Source organism: Melitaea cinxia, chromosome 27 (genome assembly GCF_905220565.1).
Source record: "Melitaea cinxia chromosome 27, ilMelCinx1.1, whole genome shotgun sequence".
Classification (NCBI taxonomy): Eukaryota; Metazoa; Arthropoda; class Insecta; order Lepidoptera; family Nymphalidae; genus Melitaea; species Melitaea cinxia.
In genome coordinates this window covers 1071403-1087378 of record NC_059420.1, presented here as the reverse complement: position 1 = coordinate 1087378, position 15976 = coordinate 1071403, and the positions used below count along the sequence as shown (strand labels likewise).

The 15976-nt window shown below is 51.4% G+C and overlaps 2 protein-coding genes across 2 annotated transcripts in view; one reads left to right on the top strand and one right to left on the bottom strand.

Annotated features, from left to right (window-relative positions):
* The window catches only part of LOC123667249 (transcription elongation regulator 1-like), a 57132-nt gene extending 49045 nt beyond the window's left edge, over positions 1 to 8087 (top strand). Inside the window, exons 22-23 of the mRNA XM_045601207.1 lie at positions 7509 to 7641; positions 7997 to 8087. Of these exons, the coding sequence (XP_045457163.1) occupies positions 7509 to 7638 (130 nt within the window). The 3' untranslated portion in view covers positions 7639 to 7641; positions 7997 to 8087. The remainder of the gene's footprint in view (positions 1 to 7508; positions 7642 to 7996) is intronic.
* Positions 8088 to 9558: 1471 nt separating this feature from the next.
* LOC123666723 (cytoplasmic dynein 2 intermediate chain 2-like) lies at positions 9559 to 12986 on the bottom strand. Its single transcript, XM_045600787.1, has 4 exons — positions 12327 to 12986; positions 11355 to 11753; positions 10115 to 10296; positions 9559 to 9658 (listed from the first exon to the last, which is right to left on the bottom strand). The coding sequence occupies exons 1-4, from the start codon at positions 12984 to 12986 to the stop codon at positions 9559 to 9561; spliced, it is 1341 nt and encodes a 446-aa protein (XP_045456743.1).
* Positions 12987 to 15976: the final 2990 nt, after the last annotated feature.

The window sequence follows — 15976 nt, the reverse complement described above, 5'->3', positions numbered from 1 at the left end:
GAAGCACGACGCCAGGTGAGGGCCGGGGCCGGCCGTGTTTGTATAGCGCTCACGCACCGCTCGCTGGCCGCCGTGCGGGACTCGCTGAAGCACGACGCCAGGTGAGGGCCGGGGCCGGCCGTGTTTGTATAGCGCTCACGCACCGCTCGCTGGCCGCCGTGCGGGACTCGCTGAAGCACGACGCCAGGTGAGGGCCGGGGCCGGCCGTGTTTGTATAGCGCTCACGCACCGCTCGCTGGCCGCCGTGCGGGACTCGCCCGCCGGCCTGGCCGCCGTGCGGGACTCGCTGAAGCACGACGCCAGGTGAGGGCCGGGGCCGGCCGTGTTTGTATAGCGCTCACGCACCGCTCGCTGGCCGCCGTGCGGGACTCGCTGAAGCACGACGCCAGGTGAGGGCCGGGGCCGGCCGTGTTTGTATAGCGCTCACGCACCGCTCGCTGGCCGCCGTGCGGGACTCGCTGAAGCACGACGCCAGGTGAGGGCCGGGGCCGGCCGTGTTTGTATAGCGCTCACGCACCGCTCGCTGGCCGCCGTGCGGGACTCGCCCGCCGGCCTGGCCGCCGTGCGGGACTCGCTGAAGCACGACGCCAGGTGAGGGCCGGGGCCGGCCGTGTTTGTATAGCGCTCACGCACCGCTCGCTGGCCGCCGTGCGGGACTCGCTGAAGCACGACGCCAGGTGAGGGCCGGGGCCGGCCGTGTTTGTATAGCGCTCACGCACCGCTCGCTGGCCGCCGTGCGGGACTCGCTGAAGCACGACGCCAGGTGAGGGCCGGGGCCGGCCGTGTTTGTATAGCGCTCACGCACCGCTCGCTGGCCGCCGTGCGGGACTCGCTGAAGCACGACGCCAGGTGAGGGCCGGGGCCGGCCGTGTTTGTATAGCGCTCACGCACCGCTCGCTGGCCGCCGTGCGGGACTCGCTGAAGCACGACGCCAGGTGAGGGCCGGGGCCGGCCGTGTTTGTATAGCGCTCACGCACCGCTCGCTGGCCGCCGTGCGGGACTCGCTGAAGCACGACGCCAGGTGAGGGCCGGGGCCGGCCGTGTTTGTATAGCGCTCACGCACCGCTCGCTGGCCGCCGTGCGGGACTCGCTGAAGCACGACGCCAGGTGAGGGCCGGGGCCGGCCGTGTTTGTATAGCGCTCACGCACCGCTCGCTGGCCGCCGTGCGGGACTCGCCCGCCGGCCTGGCCGCCGTGCGGGACTCGCTGAAGCACGACGCCAGGTGAGGGCCGGGGCCGGCCGTGTTTGTATAGCGCTCACGCACCGCTCGCTGGCCGCCGTGCGGGACTCGCCCGCCGGCCTGGCCGCCGTGCGGGACTCGCTGAAGCACGACGCCAGGTGAGGGCCGGGGCCGGCCGTGTTTGTATAGCGCTCACGCACCGCTCGCTGGCCGCCGTGCGGGACTCGCTGAAGCACGACGCCAGGTGAGGGCCGGGGCCGGCCGTGTTTGTATAGCGCTCACGCACCGCTCGCTGGCCGCCGTGCGGGACTCGCTGAAGCACGACGCCAGGTGAGGGCCGGGGCCGGCCGTGTTTGTATAGCGCTCACGCACCGCTCGCTGGCCGCCGTGCGGGACTCGCTGAAGCACGACGCCAGGTGAGGGCCGGGGCCGGCCGTGTTTGTATAGCGCTCACGCACCGCTCGCTGGCCGCCGTGCGGGACTCGCCCGCCGGCCTGGCCGCCGTGCGGGACTCGCTGAAGCACGACGCCAGGTGAGGGCCGGGGCCGGCCGTGTTTGTATAGCGCTCACGCACCGCTCGCTGGCCGCCGTGCGGGACTCGCTGAAGCACGACGCCAGGTGAGGGCCGGGGCCGGCCGTGTTTGTATAGCGCTCACGCACCGCTCGCTGGCCGCCGTGCGGGACTCGCTGAAGCACGACGCCAGGTGAGGGCCGGGGCCGGCCGTGTTTGTATAGCGCTCACGCACCGCTCGCTGGCCGCCGTGCGGGACTCGCCCGCCGGCCTGGCCGCCGTGCGGGACTCGCTGAAGCACGACGCCAGGTGAGGGCCGGGGCCGGCCGTGTTTGTATAGCGCTCACGCACCGCTCGCTGGCCGCCGTGCGGGACTCGCTGAAGCACGACGCCAGGTGAGGGCCGGGGCCGGCCGTGTTTGTATAGCGCTCACGCACCGCTCGCTGGCCGCCGTGCGGGACTCGCTGAAGCACGACGCCAGGTGAGGGCCGGGGCCGGCCGTGTTTGTATAGCGCTCACGCACCGCTCGCTGGCCGCCGTGCGGGACTCGCTGAAGCACGACGCCAGGTGAGGGCCGGGGCCGGCCGTGTTTGTATAGCGCTCACGCACCGCTCGCTGGCCGCCGTGCGGGACTCGCTGAAGCACGACGCCAGGTGAGGGCCGGGGCCGGCCGTGTTTGTATAGCGCTCACGCACCGCTCGCTGGCCGCCGTGCGGACTCGCTGAAGCACGACGCCAGGTGAGGGCCGGGGCCGGCCGTGTTTGTATAGCGCTCACGCACCGCTCGCTGGCCGCCGTGCGGGACTCGCCCGCCGGCCTGGCCGCCGTGCGGGACTCGCTGAAGCACGACGCCAGGTGAGGGCCGGGGCCGGCCGTGTTTGTATAGCGCTCACGCACCGCTCGCTGGCCGCCGTGCGGGACTCGCTGAAGCACGACGCCAGGTGAGGGCCGGGGCCGGCCGTGTTTGTATAGCGCTCACGCACCGCTCGCTGGCCGCCGTGCGGGACTCGCTGAAGCACGACGCCAGGTGAGGGCCGGGGCCGGCCGTGTTTGTATAGCGCTCACGCACCGCTCGCTGGCCGCCGTGCGGGACTCGCTGAAGCACGACGCCAGGTGAGGGCCGGGGCCGGCCGTGTTTGTATAGCGCTCACGCACCGCTCGCTGGCCGCCGTGCGGGACTCGCCCGCCGGCCTGGCCGCCGTGCGGGACTCGCTGAAGCACGACGCCAGGTGAGGGCCGGGGCCGCCGTGTTTGTATAGCGCTCACGCACCGCTCGCTGGCCGCCGTGCGGGACTCGCTGAAGCACGACGCCAGGTGAGGGCCGGGGGCCGGCCGTGTTTGTATAGCGCTCACGCACCGCTCGCTGGCCGCCGTGCGGGACTCGCTGAAGCACGACGCCAGGTGAGGGCCGGGGCCGGCCGTGTTTGTATAGCGCTCACGCACCGCTCGCTGGCCGCCGTGCGGACTCGCCCGCCGGCCTGGCCGCCGTGCGGGACTCGCTGAAGCACGACGCCAGGTGAGGGCCGGGGCCGGCCGTGTTTGTATAGCGCTCACGCACCGCTCGCTGGCCGCCGTGCGGGACTCGCTGAAGCACGACGCCAGGTGAGGGCCGGGGCCGGCCGTGTTTGTATAGCGCTCACGCACCGCTCGCTGGCCGCCGTGCGGGACTCGCTGAAGCACGACGCCAGGTGAGGGCCGGGGCCGGCCGTGTTTGTATAGCGCTCACGCACCGCTCGCTGGCCGCCGTGCGGGACTCGCTGAAGCACGACGCCAGGTGAGGGCCGGGGCCGGCCGTGTTTGTATAGCGCTCACGCACCGCTCGCTGGCCGCCGTGCGGGACTCGCTGAAGCACGACGCCAGGTGAGGGCCGGGGCCGGCCGTGTTGTATAGCGCTCACGCACCGCTCGCTGGCCGCCGTGCGGGACTCGCTGAAGCACGACGCCAGGTGAGGGCCGGGGCCGGCCGTGTTTGTATAGCGCTCACGCACCGCTCGCTGGCCGCCGTGCGGACTCGCCCGCCGGCCTGGCCGCCGTGCGGGACTCGCTGAAGCACGACGCCAGGTGAGGGCCGGGGCCGGCCGTGTTTGTATAGCGCTCACGCACCGCTCGCTGGCCGCCGTGCGGGACTCGCTGAAGCACGACGCCAGGTGAGGGCCGGGGCCGGCCGTGTTTGTATAGCGCTCACGCACCGCTCGCTGGCCGCCGTGCGGGACTCGCTGAAGCACGACGCCAGGTGAGGGCCGGGGCCGGCCGTGTTTGTATAGCGCTCACGCACCGCTCGCTGGCCGCCGTGCGTGCGGGACTCGCCCGCCGGCCTGGCCGCCGTGCGGGACTCGCTGAAGCACGACGCCAGGTGAGGGCCGGGGCCGGCCGTGTTTGTATAGCGCTCACGCACCGCTCGCTGGCCGCCGTGCGGGACTCGCTGAAGCACGACGCCAGGTGAGGGCCGGGGCCGGCCGTGTTTGTATAGCGCTCACGCACCGCTCGCTGGCCGCCGTGCGGGACTCGCTGAAGCACGACGCCAGGTGAGGGCCGGGGCCGGCCGTGTTTGTATAGCGCTCACGCACCGCTCGCTGGCCGCCGTGCGGGACTCGCTGAAGCACGACGCCAGGTGAGGGCCGGGGCCGGCCGTGTTTGTATAGCGCTCACGCACCGCTCGCTGGCCGCCGTGCGGGACTCGCTGAAGCACGACGCCAGGTGAGGGCCGGGGCCGGCCGTGTTTGTATAGCGCTCACGCACCGCTCGCTGGCCGCCGTGCGGGACTCGCTGAAGCACGACGCCAGGTGAGGGCCGGGGCCGGCCGTGTTTGTATAGCGCTCACGCACCGCTCGCTGGCCGCCGTGCGGGACTCGCTGAAGCACGACGCCAGGTGAGGGCCGGGGCCGGCCGTGTTTGTATAGCGCTCACGCACCGCTCGCTGGCCGCCGTGCGGGACTCGCCCGCCGGCCTGGCCGCCGTGCGGGACTCGCTGAAGCACGACGCCAGGTGAGGGCCGGGGCCGGCCGTGTTTGTATAGCGCTCACGCACCGCTCGCTGGCCGCCGTGCGGGACTCGCTGAAGCACGACGCCAGGTGAGGGCCGGGGCCGGCCGTGTTTGTATAGCGCTCACGCACCGCTCGCTGGCCGCCGTGCGGGACTCGCTGAAGCACGACGCCAGGTGAGGGCCGGGGCCGGCCGTGTTTGTATAGCGCTCACGCACCGCTCGCTGGCCGCCGTGCGGGACTCGCCCGCCGGCCTGGCCGCCGTGCGGGACTCGCTGAAGCACGACGCCAGGTGAGGGCCGGGGCCGGCCGTGTTTGTATAGCGCTCACGCACCGCTCGCTGGCCGCCGTGCGGGACTCGCTGAAGCACGACGCCAGGTGAGGGCCGGGGCCGGCCGTGTTTGTATAGCGCTCACGCACCGCTCGCTGGCCGCCGTGCGGGACTCGCTGAAGCACGACGCCAGGTGAGGGCCGGGGCCGGCCGTGTTTGTATAGCGCTCACGCACCGCTCGCTGGCCGCCGTGCGGGACTCGCCCGCCGGCCTGGCCGCCGTGCGGGACTCGCTGAAGCACGACGCCAGGTGAGGGCCGGGGCCGGCCGTGTTTGTATAGCGCTCACGCACCGCTCGCTGGCCGCCGTGCGGGACTCGCTGAAGCACGACGCCAGGTGAGGGCCGGGGCCGGCCGTGTTTGTATAGCGCTCACGCACCGCTCGCTGGCCGCCGTGCGGGACTCGCTGAAGCACGACGCCAGGTGAGGGCCGGGGCCGGCCGTGTTTGTATAGCGCTCACGCACCGCTCGCTGGCCGCCGTGCGGGACTCGCCCGCCGGCCTGGCCGCCGTGCGGGACTCGCTGAAGCACGACGCCAGGTGAGGGCCGGGGCCGGCCGTGTTTGTATAGCGCTCACGCACCGCTCGCTGGCCGCCGTGCGGGACTCGCTGAAGCACGACGCCAGGTGAGGGCCGGGGCCGGCCGTGTTTGTATAGCGCTCACGCACCGCTCGCTGGCCGCCGTGCGGGACTCGCTGAAGCACGACGCCAGGTGAGGGCCGGGGCCGGCCGTGTTTGTATAGCGCTCACGCACCGCTCGCTGGCCGCCGTGCGGGACTCGCTGAAGCACGACGCCAGGTGAGGGCCGGGGCCGGCCGTGTTTGTATAGCGCTCACGCACCGCTCGCTGGCCGCCGTGCGGGACTCGCTGAAGCACGACGCCAGGTGAGGGCCGGGGCCGGCCGTGTTTGTATAGCGCTCACGCACCGCTCGCTGGCCGCCGTGCGGGACTCGCTGAAGCACGACGCCAGGTGAGGGCCGGGGCCGGCCGTGTTTGTATAGCGCTCACGCACCGCTCGCTGGCCGCCGTGCGGGACTCGCCCGCCGGCCTGGCCGCCGTGCGGGACTCGCTGAAGCACGACGCCAGGTGAGGGCCGGGGCCGGCCGTGTTTGTATAGCGCTCACGCACCGCTCGCTGGCCGCCGTGCGGGACTCGCCCGCCGGCCTGGCCGCCGTGCGGGACTCGCTGAAGCACGACGCCAGGTGAGGGCCGGGGCCGGCCGTGTTTGTATAGCGCTCACGCACCGCTCGCTGGCCGCCGTGCGGGACTCGCTGAAGCACGACGCCAGGTGAGGGCCGGGGCCGGCCGTGTTTGTATAGCGCTCACGCACCGCTCGCTCAAACACGACGCTGGATGCAGTGACACAGCGAGCTTACCTCGCGCCCGGGGCAAAATACCTTTTTAGCCACCTACCTAACCTAACCTACCTATTTTAAAACCATAGCCGAGAGCGAAGCCGCATGTAATTGCCAATAAACTCCAAAACTACTGAACCGATTTCAATCAAATTTCACATGTACCCGTAATTTGGTCTAACTTACTGGATAGGATAGTTATCATCTCAATTATTCGCTTATGTCGTGAATGTAAACGAATAAAATCTATCAATTAATTATTTCTTAAGCAAGTGTTTATTTACTGTTTAGTTTTATGAAGTTCTCATAGATGGCGGTGTACGTTGATTCATCGATAAAGTTCTTCAATATTGTCTGACATCTAGGTTGCAAATACACCCAATAGATGGCGCTGCGTTCTGTTTCTTGAATGTAAATTCTATTACTTTATTTCACGTAATATTTATGTTCACGATATAATCGTATTATTTTAATGATTTGTGACTGATATTTTTATAATTATACTACGTATTATGTTACAATATTATTACCATTAATAACAAAAAAAAAATTGTACTATTTTTGTTAGAGAGTTATTAAAGTCTCGAAAAGATAAGAAAAATAAAATCTACATTTAATAAATTATAGTTAAAAAAAAAACTAAAAAAACACGCTTTTGAAACTAATTAAACTAAAAATTTAAAAATAAAACTGGAGTACTCAATTGAAAAATTCATACTGTTGTACAAAGAGCGTGGGGGGCTTGATTTTCATTGCTGTAAATATTTTAACGATAGTTTAGTATACCCGTAGTAATTATAATAAGCACCCCACGCATTTTGTACAACAATATGAATTTTTCAATTGAGTACTCGAGTATTATTTTCAATTTAGCTAATTCGATTTTACCGGAGGGGATTTATTTACTCAGTTGCGATTAGAGAAATAAAATATGACAGAACGGAGTTCGCCGGGTCAGCTAGTTCCCTATATTTTATTTGGCAGCCGATTGATAAAAATATATATTTAATACTTGTAAATAATACATAACATAAATAATACTTCAAAACTCAAAGTCGAATCACTGCCAATTTCGCCAACGTTCTGGTCATCTTATTATAGATTAATGGAAAATTGTCAACATTGCCAATCTCAATTCCAATTTTCTTCATCAGGTACACGGCACTAGACCACATCCCTGAGGAGCGGGAGCAGATCATCACCAGCTACCTGGAGGAGCTGGAGAAGAAGGGCCCCCCGCCACCCCCCACGGCCACGGAGCCTTCGCGAAGGGCGAAGCAATGACAGGTGATTATAAACTCCACAGCCTACCGCTTTACCACTTTGCACCTTGTGGGCAACAGTCACACCATAGCATGTAATATTTATATTAGGTTTAAATAAGGTTAAAATTACAAAAAAAAAAATCTTAACTTCTACTAATATAATAAACGCGAGTTTGTATGTATGGATGTATGGATGTTGTTCCTCTTTCACGCAAGAATGTTTCAAAATCAGGTTAGTTTTTCCTTTTGAGAAGCTTCCGCTGCGTGCTCTTTGTAAATAGTAAAAGTTTCGCAAAAATCATGTCTGACAGAATCGTTCCTATTCCAAGTCGCAAGCAGAAGTTAGTATGTTATAAATTATTATTTTTTTGTTTCAGTACGACAACAATGGGAAGAGTAACAAGCAGCGGTTCGTGTCTGTGAATAATTTAGGTTAATTTGTAATAAAAATAATAAAATGACTTATAATATTGACCTTTTATTTATTAACTAAACCCCTCCCAAAACATTAGTGTTAATTATCATGAATAATAGACTTAATCAAACACGTCTAAGTATAAGTCAACGCGCTTGTAAAGCACCTTTTTAGAAATACTAAAAACATTTAAAATTATATAATACTCTATAGTAAAACAGGAGGTGATTTGCAAAACTAATCATGTCCACATTTCGACAATTTCATTTAGAACAATATCAATACATATAATAAAAATGTAACCGATCGCTGTCTGTACGTTGAAGATATATGAGAAAAATTATTATTGGGACCTTTATCAACTTAAATAGCACCCGAAACAATGATTGTTAGAATTTTTGTCCGTTTTATCTGGGAGTTTGTGCACGCTAATCTCAGAAACGGCTTATCCGATTTAGATGTGGTTCACTTTCACTAATATATTTTGGTAAGCTTCACTTCATTTAGTGTTTGTTTCACGTGAATCGGTTCCTAAAAAAAAGTTATGCCAATTGAAAGAATCACGTTGAACAGGTAAATACCCAAACGACGGTGTTTATAATCCAAAATAAACCAAAAGATATATCAAAAAATGCCGTCCAAAGCCACTATTCCACGCGGACGGAGTCAACGTTTTACACTCAACGGTTAACACAACACACAAGCACAAACGCCCAGACCGCGCCAAACATCTGTATGGCCAATAATAATGTTTCCAGGAAGATAAAAAGCGCAACAGCCTTCTGTAGGCTATTTTTTTAAAATAGGGGCAAAATTATTCTTTAGAAATTAATATTATATTAAATTCGCTTTTGAATGAAATTAAATTGGTTCCAATCTCAGTGGAAAAAGAAAAAAATTTCAAAATTTTAAACCCTTAACCTATAATCACTTTTGAAAACGAACTAGCGAAATGAAATAAAATTGGTTCCAATCTCTATGTAGGAAAGAAAAAAATTCAAAATTTTTTACCCCTAACCTACAATCACTTGAAAACGAACTAGCGAAATGTGAACGAAAATACGCCATATATTTTGATAATAATTTATAAGTACGGTCGGCCAAGAAAGCGGTGTACCAGTTTTGATTTCTGGTCATCGAAAATTACAACAAGGTTCGTTATTGAAAGATATTACTGAAAGAGATATAATAATGACGTAAACCTAATTGATAAGTATTCATATGTCATTATTATACATGACATTTTAAATTATTAGGTATAATAATATCGTTACCAATAATCAGATAAAGAGGGCAATAGAAGTTGTGAGATCGATCTGCAAGCGAAACTAATCTTTATCATCTATGAATCTTCAACGGCATTCAATCACTTTCTTGGCCGACGGTACGAATGGAAATGATCAATTTTGAAAAATCCCTCCAGAAATATTTTTAAACTAAAATTATATTCCTAAAGTTCTTAAATCACAGCGAATAGCTTAAAAGCGAAATATTTTGACATTTTTAAAAAAAACTAAATAACACTTAAAAGTCTAAATCATCGTCCGAGAGTTTGATGCGTCGCGTTGGCAACTCCCAAATCTTAACGTTGCCGTCGCTGTCTCCTGCGGCGATACGACTTGACCTGAAAATTTAAAAAAACTTTATTGAAGTACACCAGGAAATTTCCTGCTCCAAATATGGAGCAGCCCGACTGCGAAGTCCCTTCTACCTTACAGAAGATCACAGCTAAATAATACTGCTTTCAAGCAGTGTTGTGTTCCTGTTGGTGAGTAAGGTGACGAAAGCTCCTGGGGGGATTGGGAATAGGGTCGGCAACGCGCTTGCGATGCTTCTGGTGTTGCAGGCGTCTATAAGCTACGGTGATCGCTTATTATCAGGCGAGCCGTACGCTTGTTTGTCAACCTCGTTGTATAAAAAAAACCCCGGTTCTTTCCACTCTATTTCTTTTTCAATTGACTATTAATTATAATTAATATATCTAATACAAAGTAAATTATCATACATAATATATTGCGTTGTTAAAATTGCATTAACTTGTTGTGGACGATAGATTAATCAATCAATATTAAAAAATCACCCAAACTGATTGACGGTGACGCAAGTTATGTCCCCGCAGCCGGTCAAACCGCAGACGGGCACGGCGCGACCGCTGTTCACGTTGTACACGCGCAGGGAGCTCTCGCGCCCCGCCAGCCCCAACACCACGCACGGTGGTGACAGCCAGCTCATACACGACACCGGGATGTCGAGGCAGACGATCTGGCAGTAGCAATAACTGTCTTTTTTTAAACTGTCTTTTTTGTACATAAAGAAAAAGTCATCATCATTTCAGCCTATACAGTCCACTGCTGGACATAGGCCTCCATAAGTTTACGTCAAAAATAACGTGAACTCGTGTGTTTTGCCCATAGTTACCACGCTGGGCAGGCGGGTTGGTGACCGCAGTACTGGCTTTGTCGCACCAAAGACGCTGCTGCCCGTCTTCGGCCTGTGTATTTCAAAGCCAAAAAAATTGGATGGTTATCCCGCCATCGGTCGGCTTCTTAAGTTCCAAGATGGTTGTGGAAGCTTGTTATCCCTTAGTCGCCTCTTACGACACCCACGAGAAGAGAGGGGGTACATTCTTTAGTGCCGTAGCCACACAGCACAAAAAAGAAAAAGTGACCTGGTGAAAATATTTTTTTGAAAAAATAAATCAGTTTCTTAGCTCTTTTCTGGGAAAGCTTAGCTCTTTTTTGTGATTATCTTTATAACTCTGTAAAACTCGGTAAATTTAAAAGTAATTAATAGGAAATAAGTATAAGAAGCGGACTCATCGCAAATGTGATCTCTACAATACTTAAATAAAGCTTTTGTATAAACGAAACCTTACCGCCGAACGATCTGACAGCCGTTTTTTTTTTTTTTTTTAAGAAGAGGAAAAGAAATCGTTTTAAGGTTTAAATGTCTAACGTAAGCTAGTACTTAGAAACAATTAGGTACCTATTAGAAATCACATTTATATTTTTTAATTTTATTTTGTGAATTCTAATAAATAAAAATTAGAAATGAATTTTTTTTAAATCGATTTTGGCAAAAAATATATCGGATCGAAATTGCCGTGTCAGCTAGTTTTAGATGAATAATAATAATAAAAAAATATATCGGAAAACTTATTTTAAAACTATCACTATTTAGGCTATAGGTATAAGGCTGTTCGACTCCTAACTGCGTTCCTTCGAATGGAGGGTTTTGTATAAATTATTATTATTATCTATAGATCACGAACGAAATAATAATTTATATTCCCGTATATATCTATTACTACTTATACTAACCTTCAAAGGACTCCCCTGATTAATATCGTAGACCCTCAGCTCAGAATCCATGGAAATCGACACGAAAATACCAGGTCTCTGAACACTGAAAGTCAAATCAAGCACACAAGTGGCGTGACCCTCCAAAACATCATACACCGGGTCCACCGCCTCCTTATCCCCCTTTATTTTACACAGAAATATCTTCCCAGTCTTTGTCCCCACCACGAACACGTTATCGGGAACCTTCTCATCAGCTGGTCGGAGGGGGTAGCTAGCGATGAAATCGAAGCAGGTTATATCTGGCGCTAAGTTCTGATCACCGTTGATGTTGTAGCAAACTATATTTTCGAAGACTTTCTGGTCAGCGTTGACTTGCCAAGCGTTGAGGGTACCATCGCAACCGGCGGAAAATAACACCTAATGGAGTGAAGCGAGACTGACGTTTTAAGATTTTTTTTTAGTCAACGGAAGAGTAGGTTGTGGTATTATTTACAATAGTCACTCGATTATAGTCTAATTATCTATACAAATAAATAAAATTGGAGTGTCTGTTTGTAATATTAAAATAACGCTTTTTACTAAATGCATATGGCTGTTAACACGGTGCATATAATAATATTTTCTACAATTTTTGTCTGTCTGTCTGTCTGTTTGTTCCGGCTAATCTCTGAAACGGCTGGACCGATTTTTACAGAACTTTCACTGGCAGATAGCTGATGTAATAAGGAATAACTTAGGTTACTTTTATTTTTGGATCTTATTTACTTTATAACTCAGCGAACTGAAAAATAATCTTTTTGCTAAATTCCACGCTGACGAACTCGCGGGCTCAGCTAGTTTTAATAAAAATCTAGACGTATTCCTTTGTTTGATGTTACTCGTAAGTCTATGTTATATTATAAAGATTTTATTTGAAAGCAATAGCTACTCGAGTACTAAGTAGGCGAAGGTTAACTTGAAATAAAATAAAAATTTGACGAACAAGTTTACCTGATCAGCAGCTCCTCGTCGTTTTCCCTTATAAGTTATTTGCATCAATAAGAACGTATTAGCGAGCGGCGCGTCCGCCCATTGCAGGGCCGACACTCGCCTGGAACCGTGACATCCTGACGGAGAAGCCAGCTGGGTGCCTTCATCTAAACTTCCATTCCTCAAGTTACAGAGCACTATTTCACCAGACGTGGTACCATACGCTAACAAAGCTGCCACCGTTGGGTGGAACTTCAGAACACTGACGCAGTCTTGTTCTGTAATTTCCATAGCTGGCACAAATCGTTCCTCGCTCCGCTTCAACATGAAAACTTTAATCAGTCCAGAGTTTTGACACCATGTTTCGTGCTGCATCGCTCCGATGGACACAGCGAGGGAGTTACCAGCACTGCTCCATGTCACTCCCAAGATCGACGTGTCGTGGTCTCCGCACCCTATGCCGTGCTTTAATTTAATCTCTTGGAAAAGCTTCGCGGTTATGACATCTTCTTCGTCAGAATCGGAAGAATCATTCAGGAATTCCCTATCGTTCTGTTCCAGCTGCTCCATCATGGCTGGAGCCACTCTTCTAAGGAATTCGTTCAAACCTAAGGGGATTTCTGGTTCTTCATTGGAGTTGATGTCTCCTGGTTTAACCACACAGCTTTCGTCCTTCGACATCGTCGTTTGAGTTTCAATGCCTTGTTCGCTAAACTCTGTGGTCTGCGCCGAGTTGCTGACGAGAGAGCTTTTGTCTTGTATGACGCAATCGAAGCCGACGGCCTCGCTATCATAACCGCTTAGACCAGACATTTTCAAATTTCCGGTAAATTTTTGCTGTGAGCGTCCGTGTTTTGTTTTGTATTACGTTGCCATGGAGATCGTTCGTGAAGGGCGTCGTTGCCAGAATTTTTTTTTCAATTAAGGTTGACTACTCACATATGACGTCCTCCGGCCCGTTGGACTGACGATCTACGTAAGATTGCCGGTGTAGGCTGGATGAGGATTGCGGAAATCCGGGATGTCTGGTGCAAACTTGGGGAGGCCTATGTCCAGCAGTGGACTGCGATAGGCTGAACTGACTGACTCACGTATATTGTTACGAGTTACGCATACTTATTACTATATTCGATTGAATAAATAAATAAAAACGAGTTTATGCTTTGGACCACACAACTAAAGTAAAATTTACGAAACGTAATTTACTCTTTCTATCTTCAGTTACTTATATCTCCCTCTCAACATCCGTTCGCCTCGCCCGATCACACTTTTTGTAACGCTCTCGTAACGCATTCACCAGCTTACTCCACAAGCAAAGCGTGCTTAAAGAATTTTTACTTAAAATATAACTTTTTCAATAACTATGCAATACGATATTACATCTGCTGGTTTTTTTTGTGGCGCCTGATATGAATTTATTAAAAACTTTTTTTAGCATTAACGGCTTAAAGATATACATATAATGTGTACTATATATTAAAATTACACATTAGTTATGATTTTCAAGCAATTTTAATATTATAATATCACGTGCTGTCATACCCAGAGTGGGGCAAGGACAAAGGTGGGCATTTGCCCCAACCTGACACAAAGCTCATACATTTTAGATTTCAATGAAGAATTTATAGGTTAGATAGCCAAAACCTTCGATACCTATTATTGTGTAAAAAAGGATTTTAATTTTCTACTACTTGTCAGGTTTTTAAGTTGTCTTGCTCCACGTTTACAAAATTCTGAATACGCCCCTGTGTTGTCATTGTACAGATACAAATCTCGCATTATATGATCCGCATTAGAATAGTAACTGGCTTACAGCTGCCGTCACGCCGTCGATGTCCGTTAATGATAAAAGTAAAAGCGACATATGCAAATGTTTGTCCTGGTCTGGGTGCGTGTTTATTTAAATACTAGCGACCCGCCCCGGCTTCGCACGGGTGCAATTCTGATACTAAATATACTACAGAATGTCTTTATTTATAGTGTGATGCTAGCTTATAGCATGGTTATCAACATAATAACAACAACATTCAAATATGCGTCGTTAGATTACACGTTGTGACAGAATGCGTTGAAGAAATAAAGGTTCACTGCTCGTTCCCCGTAGGTGATAGCGTGATAATATGTATCCTATATGTTGACCTGACTTCTTAATAATATTCGTGCCAAATTTGAAGTAAATCCATGCAGCACTTTTTGAGTTTATCCCGGACATACATACCGACAAACCGACAAAAATTCTAAAAGCTATATTTTTGGCTTCGGTGTCGATTGTAGATCACACCCCAAGTATTCTTTAAAAAAAAAATATTCAATGTACAGTTTTGAATTTCCTACCATTTTATTATATGTATAGATATTTACGGATACCGTTGCAGGACTTCATCCTATTGATAGCAGTTGAATGTGAGGCGTAAAACCATAGCAAAATGTTGACTTTAAATAACATTTTAATCGGTAAACAAATAATAAAAATGATAGTATGACCTGGCCTGCCTTTCAAAATATCAGCATTCGTTACAATAATACCTAATGTTTTTTTTTTATATAACTAGGTCAGCAAACGGCATACGGCTCACATGATGGTAAGCGATTATCGTAGCTTATAGACGCCTGCAACACCAGAAGCATCGAAAGCGCGTTGCCGACCCAATCACCTCCAGGAGCTCTGGCCACTTTACTCACCAACAGTAACACAACACTGCTTGAAATCCGTATTATTTAGCTGTGACCTTCTGTAAGGTCGAGGTACTTCCCCAGTCGGAAGGCTCCACATTTTGAGCAGGAGATTCCTGATGTGCCCTACCTCAGTTGCTTGCTTATATTATGTTTATATATTGTTGTTTTTTGTTGTTTCTTTATGAACCTATATATTACTGTGGCAAATTTGTATTAATTAAATTTTGCATTATAATTAACTGATTTATTTGACATACAAGGATACTGCTATCCTAATGGCAACAAAGACTAGCTGCCATCACGCTAAGTTGTGGGAAATTGTCAAAACTCTCACAGGCCTCCCCTACTATTTAACCGACTTCCAAAAAAGGAGGAGATTCTCAATTCGACTGTATTTTTTTTATGTATCTGACATCAGAACTTTTAACTGGGTGGACCGATTTCGACAAAAAAATTTTAACCGAAAGGTGGTGTGTGTCATTTGGTCCCATTTAAATTTTTTTTGAGATCGAACAACTACTTTTCGAGTTATACCTAATAATGCGTTTTTACTTGACGCATTTTTCATCGACCTACGTTGTATTATACCGCATAACTTTCTACTGGATGTACTGATTTTGATAATTCTTTTTTTGTTGGAAAGGAGATATCACTAGTTTGATACCATAATAAGGAAACCAGGATTTGGTGATGGGATCCTAGAGAAATCGAGGGAAACTCTCGGAAATCCGCATAACTTTTTACTGGGTGTACCGATTTTGATAATTTTTAATTTAGTCGAAAGCTGGTGTTTATCATGTGGTCACATTTAAATTTCATTGGGATTTGATTACAACTTTTGGAGTACTCTTTGATATTGCGTATTTACTTGACTATTTTTTCGTCTACCTACGTTGTATTACTTGTCGATGTAATTAAAGTCGGGTTTTTTTCGTTTGCCAGCAAACACAATTATTTATACATGCGTTTTGTTAGAGTACTCTTTGAATTATGTA